General features: G+C 52.8%; 1 protein-coding gene across 1 annotated transcript; it reads right to left on the bottom strand.

Annotated features, from left to right (window-relative positions):
- Positions 1-1,397: 1,397 nt before the first annotated feature.
- On the bottom strand, positions 1,398-17,146 carry HAPLN3 (hyaluronan and proteoglycan link protein 3). Its single transcript, XM_006058190.4, has 5 exons — positions 16,741-17,146; positions 11,278-11,458; positions 6,464-6,832; positions 3,025-3,327; positions 1,398-2,379 (listed from the first exon to the last, which is right to left on the bottom strand). Exons 1-5 carry the CDS (start codon positions 17,110-17,112, stop codon positions 2,093-2,095), a joined length of 1,512 nt encoding a protein of 503 aa, XP_006058252.4. The 5' UTR covers positions 17,113-17,146; the 3' UTR covers positions 1,398-2,092.
- Between the last annotated feature and the right edge of the window lie 289 nt (positions 17,147-17,435).

Here is a 17,435-nt window from a genome sequence, read left to right as displayed (position 1 = left end):
GCCACTAGCACAAAGGTCTGGGCATCCTGCCCGTAAGTAGGCTGCAGGTTATCAATGAAAACGCTTTCAATTGTTTATGGATTTCCTCCAACAGACCTTGAGTGGAGCTGGGCTGTGTGTGCCAGACAGTTACCATCCGCCAGCCTCCTCCCTGGAAGGTCAGGTTAGTGCCACTCCCTCATCACACTTGCTCAATGGGCGCTGATTGTGTGTGAAAGTGTCTGATGTTGGTTGTAGACGGTAAAGAGTCCCCCTGCAATGCGGGAGACCGGGGTTTGATGCCTGGGTTGGGAAGATCCCCTGGAGAAGGGAATGGCAACCCACTCCAGTATTCTTGCCTGGAGAATTCCATGGACAGAGGAGCCTGGCGGCCTATGGACCATGGGGTCACAAAGAGTAGGACACAACTGAGGGACTAACACTGGTGCTGGTTAGCATGTGCCAGTGTGAGTCTGCTGATGTCTCTCTTCAGGTGTGTACTTGTGTGGTTGAGTGTTTGCTGGTGAGTATTTTTGTGTGCCCAGGTTACCTACAGCTCTGGAAAGGATCCGTGGACAAAAGTAGAAGATGCAGCGATGGTCACAGAGTAGGAACTCAAAAATTGTGCCGTTTTATAGTAACTGATTCATTGGGAACACAGCTATGTCATTGGTTTTCAACCTTGAGTCTGCATCAGGAGGACTTGTGAGATACCCCACTCCAGGGTTTTTGACTCAGCGGGTCTGGGGGTCGGGTGCAGAAAGTTGCATCTCAAACACATTCCCAGGTGAAGCTGGTGGTGCCGGCCACACTTGGAGAAGCACCTTGCTAAAAGATCGACTGTGGGTGGCAGAGGTATGCCTGTGCAGAAGCAGATCTTGAGGCTGACATGGGGGTGGGGACCAGGGTGAGGAATAGCCTCCTCCGGCCTCCCACTCTTATGCTGGATCCACACAGACACACAGCCTGGAGTGGGATGGTGGGAGAACACGCCAGGGCCTCCAGCCGCTAGGTAAGTCCCTGAGGCAGGATATACACAGGCAGGCCAGGACAGACCAAGGCAGCCTGAAGGTGCAGCCCATGGCGTTCCCCGCCCACCCCACTGGACAGACCCAGGCGACCTCTTCAGTCTAGGACAGAACCGTCCCCCATGCAGGGAGCTGGACCCTAAGACTAAATGAGATAAAGACTGAGACACAGAGACTTCCCTGGTGGTTCAGTGGCTAAGACTCCACACTCCCATTGCAGGGAGCCTGGGTTTGATCCCTGGTCAGGGAACTAGATCCCACATGCCGCAACTAAAGGTTTGCCTGTTGCAACGCAGATCGAAAATCCCACATGTCACAACTAAGACCTGGTGCAGCCAAATAAGTAAAGAAGCAAATGTTAAAAAAAAAAAATGCGACACAGAGGAGGGCTCAGGATGGAGGGAGGGGTCACAGCACCATTTATTGTCCAAAATAGTACACAGACCTGAGGGCCACTCGCCAAACAGGGGAAAATGAGAACAAAACACGGACTCTTTGGAGCCAAGAGAGAAGGAAAACATGGGGTGGGATCTCTCTCCCTACCCTGGGACATCACGTGGAAGCCCAGGGACCCGCCTCCCGCCCAGGCTCCTCCGCCATGCTGACACAGGCCAGCTGCTCCCCAAAGAAGTACAAGGGGCAGGAGACCACCAGGCCCGAACCCCAGCTCCAGAGCCACCTGGCTGCCCCCTCGTCCCCAGGCGGAGGCGGAGGACGGGTCGCAGCCCTGGCTCCTCGTGCCACTGCCACTGCCGGCTCTGGGAACAGCCTCCCCAGGGCCGGGAGAGGGGATGGACTCCGCGATGGCAGAGAGCGCTCGTGAGCCCAAGGACCTCAAACGTCCCAGAGGAGAGAGGCAGGAGGATTTGGGGAGGGTGAGAGCCTTGGCAAAGGGACCCGAGTAAAGGGACGATTTGGGATCTATGGGATTTACCCAAAAAATAATATTTAAAAATAATTTTAAGTTGGAAAGTATAAAAACAGGATGAAAATTGCCCCAACCTGCGAGGGAAAACGAACTACTCAATAAATACGGCCCGTGAGGGGAGGGGGCATGGTACAGAGCGACCTGGAGCTAGCGCCAGCTAGCGCGGCCGGTAGCAGTAGACGCCGTACTGGCGGCTGTGTGGGTCTGGGAAGCCAAAGCTTCGGACCCCAGGCTCCAGGGCCCCACAGTTGGAACGTGGGTGAGCCACAGGGTAGCGGGCACTGCCGTCTGCCAGCCAGCCAGCATCGCAGCGGTCCAGGTCACGGAACTTCCAGGCGGCAAACAGCTGGCCCACCTTGGCGATCTGGGCACCGTCTTCCCGGCAGGCCTCCCTTGCCTCTGCCAGCGTCAGCTTCTCAGGGTGCTCCAGGTAGTACACCTGCCCTGTGGGAGGCGGGGCGTGAGGACGGAGAAGGGAGAGGGCAGCCAGAGAGGGCCTGGGGCAAGGCCAGCCCATGCACACCCCACCACCCAGCCCCCAAAAGACCTGTTAACTCTCTGCGCTTAGGGAGCTGCCACGCTATGGAGCGTCTGCAGTGGAGATGGTCAGGGGCACCTTCCCAAATCTCAGCCCCTCTCCAAAAGCATCACCCCCCCCGCCATGGTGCTGGGTTCCCCACAATCAGATCTGTACTCTGTCCCAGCCCTTTCCTAATTTTACTCTAGGTGGGCGCCCCACCTCTGCTGGACCAATCAAGAATCTCTCATCTGCTCAGCCATTTACTGAGCACCTACTAAGTGCCAAGCTGGGATATGGCACTGAACCGATCTGTTTTTGTTCATGTATCTTCCCATGAAATGAGCTCCTCTGTGAGGGCAGACTGTGTTTTATCTGTCTATGATGACCCAGCACCTAGTAGGCACTCAGGGAATGTTGGATGATTGACTGAACCGATGATCGGTGTGAAGCAGCAGCATCAAGGAACAGGGCTTCAGCTGGAAGTGCCAACAGGGTGGGCAGAGAGGACTGAAGGCCCCCCCAGAGGCTGCTGTCCCACCCGTAGGCCCGTGCTTGGCCAGTCCACTCACCCCTGAGGGCAACCGCGAAGCAGAACACGTCGTAGCGGTGCAGGCGGCGGTGCCGCGGGCCGTAGCTGCGCACGCCAGGGGCCAGCCCCAGGCCTCCGCAGGGGCGCCGGGCCTGCGTGACGGGGTACTGCACCGAGGCGTCCTGCAGCCAGCCCGCGTTACACCAGTCCAGGCCCTCCTCCCAGGCCCGGAACAGCTGCTCGAAGGAGGCCACCACCGCGTCCTGCTCCTCGCAGGCCTGCTGGGCTTCGTGGAAGTTGAACTTGTAGCGCCCTTGGGGGTGCTGGTAAGGAAAGACCACACCTGGGGAGGGCGGAAAAGGGGGCTTGAATGGGTGGGCAGGGCCCGGTGATGGGAGACCCACCTCCACTGAGACAGAGGCTTCCCTCAACACACACACACAGAGTCCCTCAGAAAAGGTCTACAAACTGTCATCTCCTGTCCACTGCCCAAGTCCAACGCAGAACCAGTATCTGCTTTACATCTCCCTCCCAGAGCTAGACAGGCACACAGCAGCACTCAAAAAACTACTAACTTGTTAAAAGGAATGAGTCAGTCAAATAATATCCCCAATTACAGACCAGGATTAATACCTAACCCACAGGGCTGTTCCAAGAACCCCAGTGCTATGGGCTCAGTATGCCTGCCGAGTCACTCAGTTGACTCTTTGTGACCCCACGGGCTGGAGCCCACTGGGCTCCTGTCTATTTTTCCAGGCAAGAATCCTGGAGTGAGCTGCCATTTCCATCTCCAGGGGATCTTCCCGACCCAGGGACTGAACCTTCGTCCTCTACATCTCCTACATTGCAGGAGGATTCTTTACCACTGAGCCACTGAGGAAGCCCATGGTCTCAATTCAGATGTTTAAATCCTAATGCCCAGGAATTCCCCCTGGCGGTCCAGTGGTTAGGAAACGGTGCTTTCACTGCCAGGGCCCAGGATCGATCCCTAGTCAGGGGACTAAGATCCCGCAAGTCGCACAGCGCAGCTAAGTAAATAAATCCTAATGCCCAATATGATGGTATTAGGAGATGGCGCCTTTGGGAGGTAATTAGGTCATGAGGGTGGAGTCCTCATGAATGGGGTTAGTACACTTAAAAAAGACACCCCAGAGAGTTCCCCCCAAGCCCCTTCCACCGTTGTGAGGACACAGAAGTCTGCGACCTGGCACCGTGGTCTGGGACTTCCAGCCTCTAGAACTGTGTGAAATGAATCTGTTGTTCAGAGGTCACCAAGACTGTTTTGTTACTGCAGCCTGAACTAAGCCACCAGTGAGGAGGCGCTGCCACCTACAGGAGGCAGGCGTTGCTGGGCTCCAACTCGGTAGCTGAGACCTCATCGTCTATGTTAGCATTAACATGGAAGCTTCAGAGGAGGATGCAAGAAACTTCCCACATGTGACAGACGACTTTCAGGGGAAGAGGAAAGAAGACAGTGAAAGTGTTAGTGGCTCGGTCCTGTCTGACTGTGACCCTATGTATGTAGCTCGCCAGGCTCCTCCGTCCATGGGATTCTCTAGCCAAGAATACTGGAGTGGGTTACTATTTCCTTCTCCAGGGGATCTTCCCCACCCAGGTATCGAACCTGGATCTCCTGCATTGCAGGCAAATTCTTTACCATCTGAGCCACCAGAGAAGTCCCAGGGGAAGAGGAGGGATGGGAAAAGGTCTTACTAAAGGAGGCTCGAGATCAGGGAGGTCCCAGGCAGGGGGCTTCCCTTTCTGGCACCACGGTCTGGGAGGCGCCACAGGCTCCCTCAAAATTCCATGTTTGAAATTTTACTGTAATAAAAAATTTTAAACCCCCTGGGCTCATTCTCTATCAAGTCAGATGAAACCTTAAGGAGAAGGGGTGTCCCTAGGGCCTGGGACTGGCGCTATTTAAAGGCAGGGTCTGAAGTGAGGGCTCCCTGGATTGGGACTGACATATACACACTGTGATATATACACTACTATGTATTAAACAGAAAACTAATGAGACAGCATGGGGAACTCTACTCAGTGCTCTGTGGTGACCTAAAAAGGATGGAAATTTAAAACAGAGGGGATACATGAATACATATGGCTGATTCCCTCTTCTGTGCAGCAAAAAACAGCATGACGTTGTAAATACACTATACTCCAATTAAAATTAATAAAAAATAATAAAAAGTGTACCCCAAAAAAAGTGAGAACTCCCTGCTTCTCTAGGCTGCCCCCGTGGTCCCCAGACAACTGGCTCTGACTAGCTCGCACACATCCCACACCATCCCCAACATCAGGGACAAGGAACATGGCCCCTCTGGGTCACCATCTAAGCCCCGTGGACTGGGCAGGTGGCTGCTGGTGGCAAGGTCCGCCTCTGATTGACAAGCCCTTGAGCCACATTCTGTCCTCATCTCCTCGAAGGAGGTAAAGGAGGAACTACCCTTATTCTTCATTTCACCTGTGACAGGACTGGAGCTCTGTGGGGAAGGCACCGATCTGGGGTGCCACAGCTGGGATGGGGTGGACATGGAGTCAGATCAGCCTTCCGTCTCTGCCCTCCCAGCAGCCTCCCTACCAGGCAGGAGAGGTCGGAGGACACAGCCCCGGCCCAGGGTCAGAGAAGGCAGAAGTCATGTGGCGATCACAGCTGGCAGCTTTGGACAGCACTGGCTGTTTTTGCTTTTGTTTTTAATTAGGCAATTTTCTACATAAAAATCCAGAGGTTTCACATACGAATATAAGCTTCTCTTGTCAAATCAGAAAATCTGGCTGCAGGGACTTCCCTGGTGGTCCAAGGGATAAAGAATCCGCCTTCCAATGCAGGAGACGCAGGTTCGATCCCTGATTGGGGAACTAAGATCCCACATGCCTTGGTGCAACTAAGCCCAATTGCTCTAGAGCCCATGCGCCACGACAAAGACCCCTTGCACTGCAACTAAGACCCAACGCAGCCAAATAAGTAAACATTTGAAAGAAAGAAAGAAAATCAGGCTGCACTGGGCTTGCTTCTGGAGTAGCATCATCAGCTGGGCCTGAGTAGGAGGGCCCAGGAGTGGCCCCCGTCCCCACCACTCCGGGTCACCCACCCCGGGCTGCCTCATCTGTTTGTGTCACCTGCCAACCCTGTGCAAATCTCAGCTCTGACTCAAAGAGCTGTGTCGTCAGCTCCTGTCTCCCTCTCTCTGAATAGGACGTGAGCAAGAGGGAGTAGAGAGCAGTGGATTCTGGAGTCTGACTGCCTGGGGTCAAACCCCTACTCGGCCATGTATGAGCTGTGTGACCAAAGTAAGTGACTTGACTTCTCTGTGCCTCAGTTTTCTCATCCACACGTTGCGGGTGAGAATAACAGGAGCTTCCTCGTGGCATTGTTCTGAGGACTGGATGTTTTATCTGCCAGAAGCACAGAGGTCTAGATGCTTTCTCAGGGCCTTCTCCCCACAGCCCCCAGGACCCAGCCACCATCAGGGTCTCACCCCGAAGCTCCAACTCCACGAGGCCGCTTTCATCCTCCAGCCCATCGATGACCTCGCAGCGGTAGCGCCCGTAGTCCTCCAGCCGCAGGTCCCGGATCTCCAGCGACACTTCCCGCGCTCTGTCCTGCCGCAGGCGCACGCGGCCTCGGTAATCCCCAAAGGTGCGCTGCCTCAGCCCAATGGCCACCAGCACGTCCTGCTCCGGGACCCCGTTCTCCGACAGCTTCCACCATTTGATGCGCACGGGCCGTGGAGAGGCCAGGGCCGGCTCGTAGTGGTAGCGGCAGGGCAGGGTCACGTTGGCCCCTCGGTGGGAGAACAGGGTCTCCTCGGGCGTCTCTACCACTAGCTTCACTCCATTGAAGATGCCTGAGGGTATGGAGAACAGTGTGGAGATTCCTTAAAAAACTGGAAATAGAACTGCCTTATGATCCAGCAATCCCACTGCTGGGCACACACACTGAGGAAACCAGAAGGGAAAGAGACACGTGTACCCCAATGTTCATCGCAGCACTGTTTATAATAGCCAGGACATGGAAGCAACCTAGATGCCCATCAGCAGATGAATGGATAAGAAAGCTGTGGTACATATACACAATGGAGTATTACTCAGCCATTAAAAAGAATACATTTGAATCAGTTCTAATGAGGTGGATGAAACTGGAGCCTATTATACAGAGTGAAGTAAGCCAGAAAGAAAAACACCAATACAGTATACTAACGCATATATATGGAATTTAGAAAGATGGTAACAATAACCCTGTGTACGAGACAGCAAAAGAGACACTGATGTATAGAACAGTCTTATGGACTCTGTGGGAGAGGGAGAGGGTGGGAAGATTTGGGAGAATGGCATTGAAACATGTAAAATATCATGTATGAAACGAGTTGCCAGTCCAGGTTCGATGCACGATACTGGATGCTTGGGGCTGGTGCACTGGGACGACCCAGAGGGATGGTATGGGGAGGGAGGAGGGAGGAGGGTTCAGGATGGGGAACACATGTATACCTGTGGCGGATTCATTTTGATATTTGGCAAAACTAATACAATTATGTAAAGTTTAAAAATAAAATAAAATTAAAATAAATATATATATATATAAAAAAAAGAAGATTCCTGAGGGGAGAGGCGGGGTGCAGATGGGGACCTCTGGCGGCATGTCGATAGTCCTGCAGGGGCCACCCCTCCCTCACCCTCACCCCCAGCTCCCGCCAGGCTCAGAAGTCCTAGATTGCACCGCCCCTGTACCCACACACTCTGCAATGTGACTTCACAACTCCTTCCTTCAGGAGGTGACCTATGAACCACCCCCAGTCCCTGAAATCCTCGCTGGCCCTGCCACTTGCTTTGACCAAATGAACACGGGGGAAGTGAGTGTTCCAAGGTGTTTGTTCGGAGCCAAGGCTCCAGGGGGTCCTGCTGAGGCCTCTCTCTCTGGGAACCTTGCCAACCACCATCAGAACAAGGCCTGGGCTCCCCTGCAGGGTGAGAACACGCAGAGAGCAGAGACAAGCCCTCCAGCTGAGGCCATCCTAGACCCACCAGCCCCCAGCTGACCTGCCCGCCCACCGCAGGCACAATCAAGCGAGCACAGCCAAGACAGAAGAGACAGAGCCCAGCCCAAAACGCTGGCCCATGAAACCATGAGCAAAGTACATGGCTGTTGTCTTAAACCACTAGGTTTTTTGGGCAGAAGATGCGAACTGGTGGACTTCACTGATGGTCCATGGATGGCAGATGAGAAGTTGCTATGTAGCACAGGGAGGCTATCTCTGGTGCTCTGTGAGAACCTGGAGGGATGGGATGCGGAGAGGGGAGGGAGGCTAGAGACAGAAGGGGTGTGTGTATAATTATGGCTGATTTGTGTTGTATAGCAGAGACTATGGAGAAGGCAATGGCACCCCATTCCAGCACTCTTGCCTGGAAAATCCCATGGATGGAGGAGCCTGGTGGGCTGCAGTCCATGGGACTGAGTGACTTCACTTTCACTTTTCACTTTGGAGAAGGAAATGGCAACCCACTCCAGTGTTCTTGCCTGGAGAATCCCAGGGACGGGGGAGCCTGGTGGGCTGCCGTCTCTGGGGTCGCACAGAGTCGGACACGACTGAAGCGACTTAGCAGCAGCAGCAGTAGCAGCAATATAACACTGTAAAAATGTTTTGTTGTTACTGAGTCGCTCAGTCATGTCCAAGTCTTCATGACCCCATGAAAGCAGCACACCAGACTTCCCTGTCCTGTTCACTTTTTAAATATATTTAAAATTTTTTAATGGGGGGAAGAAAGAATCCACCCTTTCACTGCGGTGGCAGTGGGGGGAAGTGGGTTTGATCCCTGGTCGGGGAACTAAGATGCCACATGGTTCAGCTAAAAAAAAAAAACAACAAAGCAAAAGGCAAATTGGTGTAGCTGGCAGCAAGAGCACCTCAGATGGGAGTGTGGGGGGACTCAGATCATCTGAGTCTCCTTCTCTAACACACTGGTCACAAGAGACCACAGCCTGCCCTTCACTCTCCACCACGACTCTTCCCAAACACCTAGAGACACAGGTGAGATGAGGCCAGGGTTTAGAGAGGAGACTGCAGTCAGGCTCAGGGGGACAAATAAACTCCGAGCCTAACATGCTCCACAAGAACCAGATTTTTGGGCTAAGGCTGGCCCATCTCTCACTTGAGTCTTCCTATTGGGGCCTCATGGTCTCACGGCCTTAGGTCTGGACTTGAGACCTTCGAGGTACACACAGAAGGGGAAGGGGTAACCTCAGGAGTAAGCAAGGGATAGACAGGGAGGCTCCTTGCAGAGAATCTCATGCTGAAAAACAGCCATACCTAACGACTTGCCTGTGTCCGAGTTTCTATGAGGCTCATATGACCTAACAAATGATGCAGAGTAGGTGCATAAAGCTGCTGATAAAAAGTCACCTGGCTTTTCCAGTAACTGGCCTGAAGTGATCTCTAAAAATGGTTTGCTATTCACTTGACCCAGAAAACTGCACAAAATCAAGAGGTTCAAATTTTCATGTTCACTTTAAGAACACTGCTTCCCTGGTGGCTCAGCTGGTAAAGAATCTGCCTGCAATGCAGGAGACCCCAGTTCAATTCCTGGGTTGGGAAGATCCCCTGGAGAAGGGATAGGCTACCCACTCCAGTATTCTTGGGCTTCCCTTGTGGCTCAGCTGGTAAAGAATCCGCCCACAATGTGGGAGACCTGGGTTCGATCCCTGAGTTGGGAAGATCCCCTGGAGAAGGGAAAGGCTACCCGCTGCAGTATTCTGGCCTGGAGAATTCCATGGACTGTATAGTCCATGGGGTCACAAAAGTTGGTCAGACACGACTAAGCGACTTTCACTTTCTTTTAAGAACACTCATGAAACCACCCAGGCCATGAAGGGTATGCATATCCAGAAAGCCACCAAGTATCTGAAAGATGTCACTTTAAACATATTGTGTGCCATTCCGTCATTACAATGGTGTTGATAGGTGTTCCCAGGCCAAACAGTGGGGCTGGATGCAGGGTCAGTGGCCCAAGAAGAGTGCTGAATTTTTATTGCACATGCTCAGAAATGCAGAGTGATTCCAGACTTCAGAGCTTAGATGTAGATTTTCCGGTCATCAAGCACATCCAGGTGAACAAAGCCTCTAAAGATGAGGGACAGGACTTACAAAGCTCAGGGTTGGATCAACCCATACCTAAGCTCCCCTGACACATGTAGATGATCCTTACTGAAAAAGGTCAGATTATTCCTAAACCAGAAGAGAAGGCTGCACAAAAGAAAAAGATATCCCCAAAGAAAGCAAAAAAAACAATAATTTATGGCCCTGGGACTTCCCTGGTGGTCCGTGGCTAAGACTTCACACTCCCAGTGCAGGGGGCCTGGGTTCCATCCCTGGTCAGGGAACTAGATCCCACATGCCTTAACTAAAGATCCCAAAGTGTCACAACTAAGACCCAGCACAGCCAAATAAATAAATAAATATTTAAAAAGAAACTTACACCCCGGGGAAGAAATGCCGCAAAAAAAATAAACGCAAATGAAAGTTTTTTAAAAAGTCACCTTGGGGAGGGAGGAGGGAGGAGGGTTCAGGATGGGGAACACATGTATACCTGTGGCAGATTCATCTCAATGTTTGGCAAAACCAATACAATATTGTAAATTTTAAACATAAAATAAAATTAAAAAAAAAAAAGTCACCTGCCCAAAGCTGCATAGCTAGTAAGTGGCAAAATGGAGAGTCAAACACATCTCCCTAACTCCAAACCCCTTTTCCACTGGGAAGACCTGGGGAAGTCACATTTAAGTGGAATTTTGAAAAACTGGCAGGACTTTGGGGAAACTATAAAAAGCAAAATTGACCGTGCTACAGTGCATTCAGCTCCACGCCCATGGGTTGTTGGTTTAGTTGCTCAGTCGTGTCTGACTCTTGCAACCCCATGGGCTGTAGCCTACCAGGCTCCTCTTTCCGTGGGATTCTCCAGGCTGGAATGCTGGAGTGGGTTGCCATTTCCTCCTCCAGGGGATCTTCCCAACCCAGGGATCAAACCCGGGTCTCCCGCATTTCGGGCAGATTCTTTACTGACTGAGCCAGCAAGGAAGGCCTCCATATCTGAGGGGCCAGTAGACATGGAGTAACAGAACCACCCTTCTGCTCATCTTAGCGACAAGGCTGGACCACTGCACTGGCCCAGATGGGAGCAGGGCTGCTGGCTTCACGCCCTGAGCCCCCACCCAACTTGGAACTTGCAGGGGCCAGGAGAGGCCTTCGTCACCTAGCCGAACCAAGAGCCGAGTTAAGAGCAGAGCCAAGAGGCCACCCACCTTCGCTGTAGCTGTTGCCCAGCTTCCGGCCGTTGGGACTGTTGGAGTAGTAGAAGCCGTTGTAGAAAGGCAGGCCGGAGACACAGCACAGCAGGAGCAGCAGGATTGGGAGCCGCAGGCCCATGGCGTCACACACCGGGCAGCGCCAGGGTGTCCAGACAAGGCTGGGGCCCGGGGCAAACTGGGAGGAGGAAAACAAGCCAGTGAGAGAAGTCTGCAGCAGGGCCCAGGGACCAACTTACTCATTCGCTCAATCAATAGGAATTTAGCAGCTTCCTTTGTGGTTCAGTGGTAAAGAATCTGCCTATCAAGCAGGAGACAAGGGTTCGATCCCTGGGTCTGGAAGATCCCCTGGAGAGTGTGTGTGTGTGTGTGTGTGTGTGTGTGTGGTTCAGATGCTAAAGAATCTTCCTGCAATGCAGGAGACTGGAGTTCAGTCCCTGGGTTGGAAAGATCCCTTGGAGAAGGGAACAGCAACCCACTCCTGTATTCTTGCCTGTACAATTCCACGGACAGATAAGCCTGGCAGGCTGCAGTCAATGGGGTCGCAGAGTTGGTCACGACTGAAAGACTTTCACTTTCCAACCTTTTTGGCACCAGGGACCTGTTTCAAGGAAAACAATGTTTCCATGGACTAGGGCAGGGTGGCGGTCGGGGTGGTGATGGTTTCAGAATGATTCAAGCACACTACGTTTATTGTGTACTTTATTTTTATTATTATTACATCAGCTCCATCTCAGATGACCAGGCATTAGATCCTGGAGGTTGGGGACCCCTGTGATAGAGCAGCTTCGGCACGCCAAGCACCGATCTCGTGGCCAGACAACAGCGGTGATGAGCAAGATGAGGTCCCTGCTCTCAGAGGACTGCACTCTGCAGGCAAGATGGGCAACAGGCAAGCCAACAAATCCTAAGCAGGAATTTATTGCTGTCATTTTTTTAGTCCCTAAGTCGTGTCAGACTCTTTTGTGACCCCATGTACCGTAGCCTCCTTTCTCCATGGGATTCTCCAGGCAAGAATACCGGAGTTGATTGCCATGCCTTCCTCCAGGGGATCTTCCTGGATCAGGGATCAAACTCGTGTCTTCTGCATTGGCAGGCAGATTCTTTACCACTGAGCCACCAGGGAAGCCCAAGCAGGAATTAGGAGGCAGTGAAAAGACTGTGGAAAAAATTAAGCAGGACCATATGACAGTATCACCATTTTTCAAACTGCAAGGTTGAATTGGAAAAGTTGTGAGCAGCATTTTAAAATGACATTGAAGAGACCAGACTAGACTAGAAAATATCAGGTGCATTCATGGCTAGTGAGGATGAGTCCTGCACTGCAAACTTTTGTTTCAGTCCAGAAACAACTATGGAGGTAGAGGTTAAAAAAAAATTTTTTTTATGCCATGCTAGAATACTTCTGGGGAGCTCTTACAGTTTAAGTGGACACTCAAATAAAATAGGCAGCTGGCCCAAGGGCTATAGATTGTGGATTCAATTTTCTTTGTATTGCATCAAAATATGTCTTGATTATTGAGATTTTTGGCATGCATACTCCCCTCCCTCCAATTTTCACATGAGGGGACTTCCCTGGTGGTCCAGTGGTTAAGACTTTACCTTCCAATGTAGGGGGTGTGGGTTTGATCCCTGGTTGGGAAGCTGGGATCCCACATGTCTGGTAGTCAAGAAAACCAAGACATAAAATAGAAGCAGTGTTGTAACAAATTCAGTAGAGACTTTAAAAATGGTTCACATTGAAAAAAAAAATTGTACATGAGCCTCGTGCCCCACACACCTCCCCCTCATTCCTGCCCTGCTTGTCTGTTTACTGAAATTGCCGTGTGTGTACTCAGTTACTTCAATTGGGTCCAAATCTTTGCAACCCCATGGACTGTAGTCTATCGGGTTCCTCTATCCATGGGATTCTCCAGACAATAATATTGGAGTGGGTTGCCATTTCCTTCTCCAAGGGATCTTCCCAGCCCAGGGGTCGAGCCCACCATCTCCCGTGGCTCCTGCATTGGCAGGTAGTTTCTTTACCCCTGAGCCGTCATTAGAGTCTTTATTGGAAACATCCAAGGTGAATTCTGCTTTCTGCCAAGGCTCTGGCTGAAACTTGGGAGAGGAGGACAGAAGGACCAGTGTCTAGATGCCCTTGAGTGTCAGACTCAGCAGCCTGTCGTTTGTCCCCAGGGCCCTGGGTGCTAGTAGTGGCTTTAGGCAGAGGAGCCACAGGATCAGACCTACCTGTTAAAAGCATCCCTCCAGCGGCTGAGTGGAAAGCGGACTCTGGGGCAGCGAGACCAGAGTTGACAGCAGGCATTTGGAAGTATGAGTATGATCATCAGGCAGCAACGTGGAAAGTGCACAGGGTATAATTTAGGGTAGACAAAGCAGAATACAGACTTGCCACTCTGCTATGATTGTGTGTGACCCTAAGAATGCTTGTGTACAGGAACGAGAAGGGGAGGGATACGCAAAACCAGAGAAAGGGAGAGGAAGGGAGGGGAAAGAAGAAAAGCATTGGCCTGTAAGAGTGGTGGAATGTGGAGGAAATAGTCTTGTTTTCAGAACAGTTAGGAGCTCTTACTGGAGAAGAAGCAATGATGTGAAGGAAGTTGAGGGGTAGAATCCACTGTGCCCTTAGACTTCTTTGCAGGGAGCCCAAAGCCCAGACTTGCCCTGTGTGCTGTGCATGACAGGAGGACACTGTGAGCCCCGCTCCTGTCCAAGACGAATCCCCAGGTGACATCCACAGAGCCTCTTGGTGACTTGGATCTAAGCAGCCTAAGCACAAACAGGAGCTTCCCAGGTGGCTCAGTGATAAAGAATTCACCTGCCAATGCAGGAGATGCCAGAGACACAGGTGTGATCCCTGGGTCTAGAGGGTCTAGAAGATCCCCTGGAGGAGGGCATTGCAACCCACTCCAGTATTCTTGCCTGGGAAATCCCGTGGACAGAGGAGCCTGGTGGGCTACAGTCCATAGGGTCGCAAAAGAATCGGACACGACTGAACAACTCAACAGCTCAAAACACATGCAACTTTGTAACCAGAGCACTAATAGAAACGAGCAATCCTGAAAAAAAAAACAAAAAACAAAAAACAAAAAACCAGCATGTCAATCTGCACTTTGCAGCTTTCACCCACCACTGGGGTAAACACTTCTTCCTTCAGGATGTGGGTTCTTCGGGGCACTGGATTCCAAAAGATACTAGGTTTACCAAAATTAGAAGTCTGACCCAGGGTAGAGTCATCTTAAATGTTTTATTTTGTTTTTTAACACAGAGGAAATGTCTTTGCAACTTCTTCAGCTGTTTCCCACTTTTTTTTGGCTGTGCTGGGTCTGTTTCCATTGGGCAGGCTTTTCTCTACAGGAGCTTCTCTAGTTGCAGCGGGTGGGCTCACTAGTTGTGATGCACGGGCTTCTCTAGTTGTGGGCTCTCTAGTGGCTGCTCACAGGCTTAGCTGCCCTGAGGTAGTGCTAGTCGCTCAGTCATGTCCAACTCTTTGTGACCCCATGGACTGCAGCCCACCAGGCTCCTCTGTCTATGGAATTTCCCAGGCAAGAATACTGAAGTGGGTTGACATTTCCTTCTCCAGGGGATCTTCCGGACCAAAGGGTCAACCCGAAGGGTCAATCTGAGCAGTATTCTGGCCAGGAGAATTCCATGGCCCTGAGGTATGTGGGATGTAATTCCCCAACGTGCGTCCTCTGCATTGGAAGGTGGATTCTTAATCACTGGATCACCAGGGAAGTCCCTGGTTTCTACTTTTATCAGAAAACTTTATACTGAGTTCTGTTCAGCAGCTAAACCAGCAGTACAGTGCTCCTCCTTCACCAAATCTCTCGCGTCCTTCGGATGGGATGGTAAGAGTTTGGATACTGAGAGTTTGGGGAATCTGGACAGGGAAGGATGCTGTGTTATTCAAATCTATTTGGTTCTTGAGTGCTGACAGTGAATAGCAAGCATTCAAATAGTGAGGGACATCAATAAGAAAGACACTTTCTGCAGGACTGACAGCATTTATCTTAAGGAATTCATACATTGCTGAGGTTTGCTCTTTAATGGTGAAGAACTCTTTGTTTTGGTCACTTTAATACATTAGTGAGCTGGAAAAAAAAAAAAAAATCACCACCAGACCATGTCATACCGACGTTGCTCCCCCAGGGTTCTTACCAGTCATGCATGAAGTAATTCACGGTTCAGAAACTAAGCCCTGAGCCAAAACAGCTCTTAGTTTCTGGTCTGGGTTTTTCCCCTAGCTCACTAATGAATTGGAGTGACCAAAACAAGATGTGTGGATTCCCTGATTTCTGATGACCCATCCTTTGCTTTTCCCAGCCACCACTTGGCTTAGGACCCCTCCGCACATCAGAATAAGCTGAACCCTGACTTGTTAGGAAGATGAGCTACAGCCGGTACCCCGACTGCACCGCCGGGCAGCACACGTCTCCCTGACACCAGCAGAGGGCAACCTTGCCCTCCAGGTCTCCATCAGCCCGCTCCCGGAGAGGAATTTGACTTCGGTGCCCCAAGCCCTTTGAAACCTGCGGTTCCCGGAAAGTAGAAGTCCGGAGGTGTTTCCTACCAGCATTCCCAGCCCGCTGGCCCGTGCAAGGCTGTGGAGAGGGGCCAGGGCGCCTCTCGGCCACCTCCTCCTGGGGCAGAGGGCAAAAGGCCCTCCGGAGGTCAGCGCTGGGCGTCAAGGTCCAGACCGGGTCACAGGCTGCTGAAGGCCACCCAGCGAGTTGGTGACAGAGCTGGGTCCAAGTGTCCGGCGCTGTTTTTTGTTTTGTTTCTTTCCTGGCTGCTCAGGAGCCCTAAATTCCTCCCTACAGGATCCCATCTCCCACCCAGGACTTTACTCTCCGCGCGCTCTGGCTGTTCCCTAAGTTAGAAACCCCACTGAAACCAAGCCTGAAACCCACGAGCATCCATTGCGTTTGCCCTGAGAGGGCCAGAGCAGGCTGGCAGAGGACCACCCGCCCGCTGCCTCAGGCGGTGTCCCCAGCCCCTCGCAGTGTTCCCGACACCCTCCCCTCCCCCCGCTCCCACCCCCAACAGAGGAGCATCCAACTGATGCCCCAGGGCAGAGCCCGGCGCCTGCGGCGCTGTGCTGGAGGCTGCGGGATAAGTTGCGAAGAGACCCGGTGGTAGAGAGGAGACCCGGGAGGTGGTCTCAGAGGCCACTGGTTTCCCTCTGAATTGGCCTCCTCGCCGACCACGGTCTATGCACGAGGGTCCCACGCAAGCCAGCCCACGCCGCGCGCTGCTCTGAACCCGCGGGCGCCTGGGGCGCCCCCGACCGGCGGCGGCGATCACAACCCAACTTGGCCCCGGCCCCGCAGGGCCCGGTTCACTCCTCCTGCCCGGTTTCCCCAACCCCCCGGGAAGCGTGGGGCTGAGAAAGCGGGAAGAGAGGAACTGGTCCATAGGGCGCCCCAGGAGCCCGGCCACCCCTGAGCTACATACCGTCCCCAGGCGGCTCCTCGACGGCTCGAGCGCTCCGGGCTGCGAGGCTGATCCGGTCGGAGGAAGCAGGCGGACTCGGGGATCTTGAATGGCCAGAAGGGAAGCGGCTGCGGACGAACCCCCGCGCTCCCGCCAGGCCAGCCCCTTAAAGGAACACACGCCCCTTTCCCTCCCTTGGGCTGGGCCCAAACGGAGGAGGTGCGACAGATTTGGGCGGCCTCCAGACTTGCCTGGAGACCACCCCAAATCAGCTGGAGCCCACCCCAACCTGCGGAGCATCTGGCAGGCCGCGCGGTGAAGGGAGTGCCCAAGAGTTGAGGCTGTCGTATTCAGGGGCGTGGAAGAGGAGCGTTCGCAGAGAGAGGGTCTCATTAGAACGTACCGGTTTACCAAAAGCAACGGGACTAAGCAAGGGGAAGCCCCCCCCCCCCCCACCAACCCTACCTCCACACTGCGGGTGAACTATGGTGAGGGAAGGGTGACCGCTCTCATCTGCCTTTCGCCCAGAGAAGGCAAAGGGGCGCTGACATCCCTCCTGCCCTAGAGTTTGACCGTCAGGAAATCTACTGCCGGCTAACTCAGCATCAGGGACGGGGAGGCTGCCCCTAGTAGGTGGGACTTGAGTGAGTAGTCCTGGGGGTGGGAAGGGAGAACACAGGATGGGCAGATGGTGCTCCCAGTAGCCTGCAGGGGCG

The sequence above is a fragment of the Bubalus bubalis genome, chromosome 20 (assembly GCF_019923935.1).
Source record: "Bubalus bubalis isolate 160015118507 breed Murrah chromosome 20, NDDB_SH_1, whole genome shotgun sequence".
Classification (NCBI taxonomy): Eukaryota; Metazoa; Chordata; class Mammalia; order Artiodactyla; family Bovidae; genus Bubalus; species Bubalus bubalis.
The sequence above is the reverse complement of the archived record's forward strand: the minus strand, read 5'-3'. Positions and strand labels throughout refer to the sequence as shown.

Bases quoted from the DNA above. Each gene is read 5' to 3' on its own strand.
- HAPLN3 (XM_006058190.4), bottom strand. From the start codon at position 17,112: ATGAGACCCTCTCTCTGCGAACGCTCCTCTTCCACGCCCCTGAATACG. The intron at 6,833-11,277 runs GTGGGTGGCCTC...CCATACCCTCAG, and splicing joins GGGCAACAGCTACAGCGAAG to GCATCTTCAATGGAGTGAAG. The intron at 3,328-6,463 runs GTGAGACCCTGA...CGCCCTCCCCAG, and splicing joins CGTGGAGTTGGAGCTTCGGG to GTGTGGTCTTTCCTTACCAG.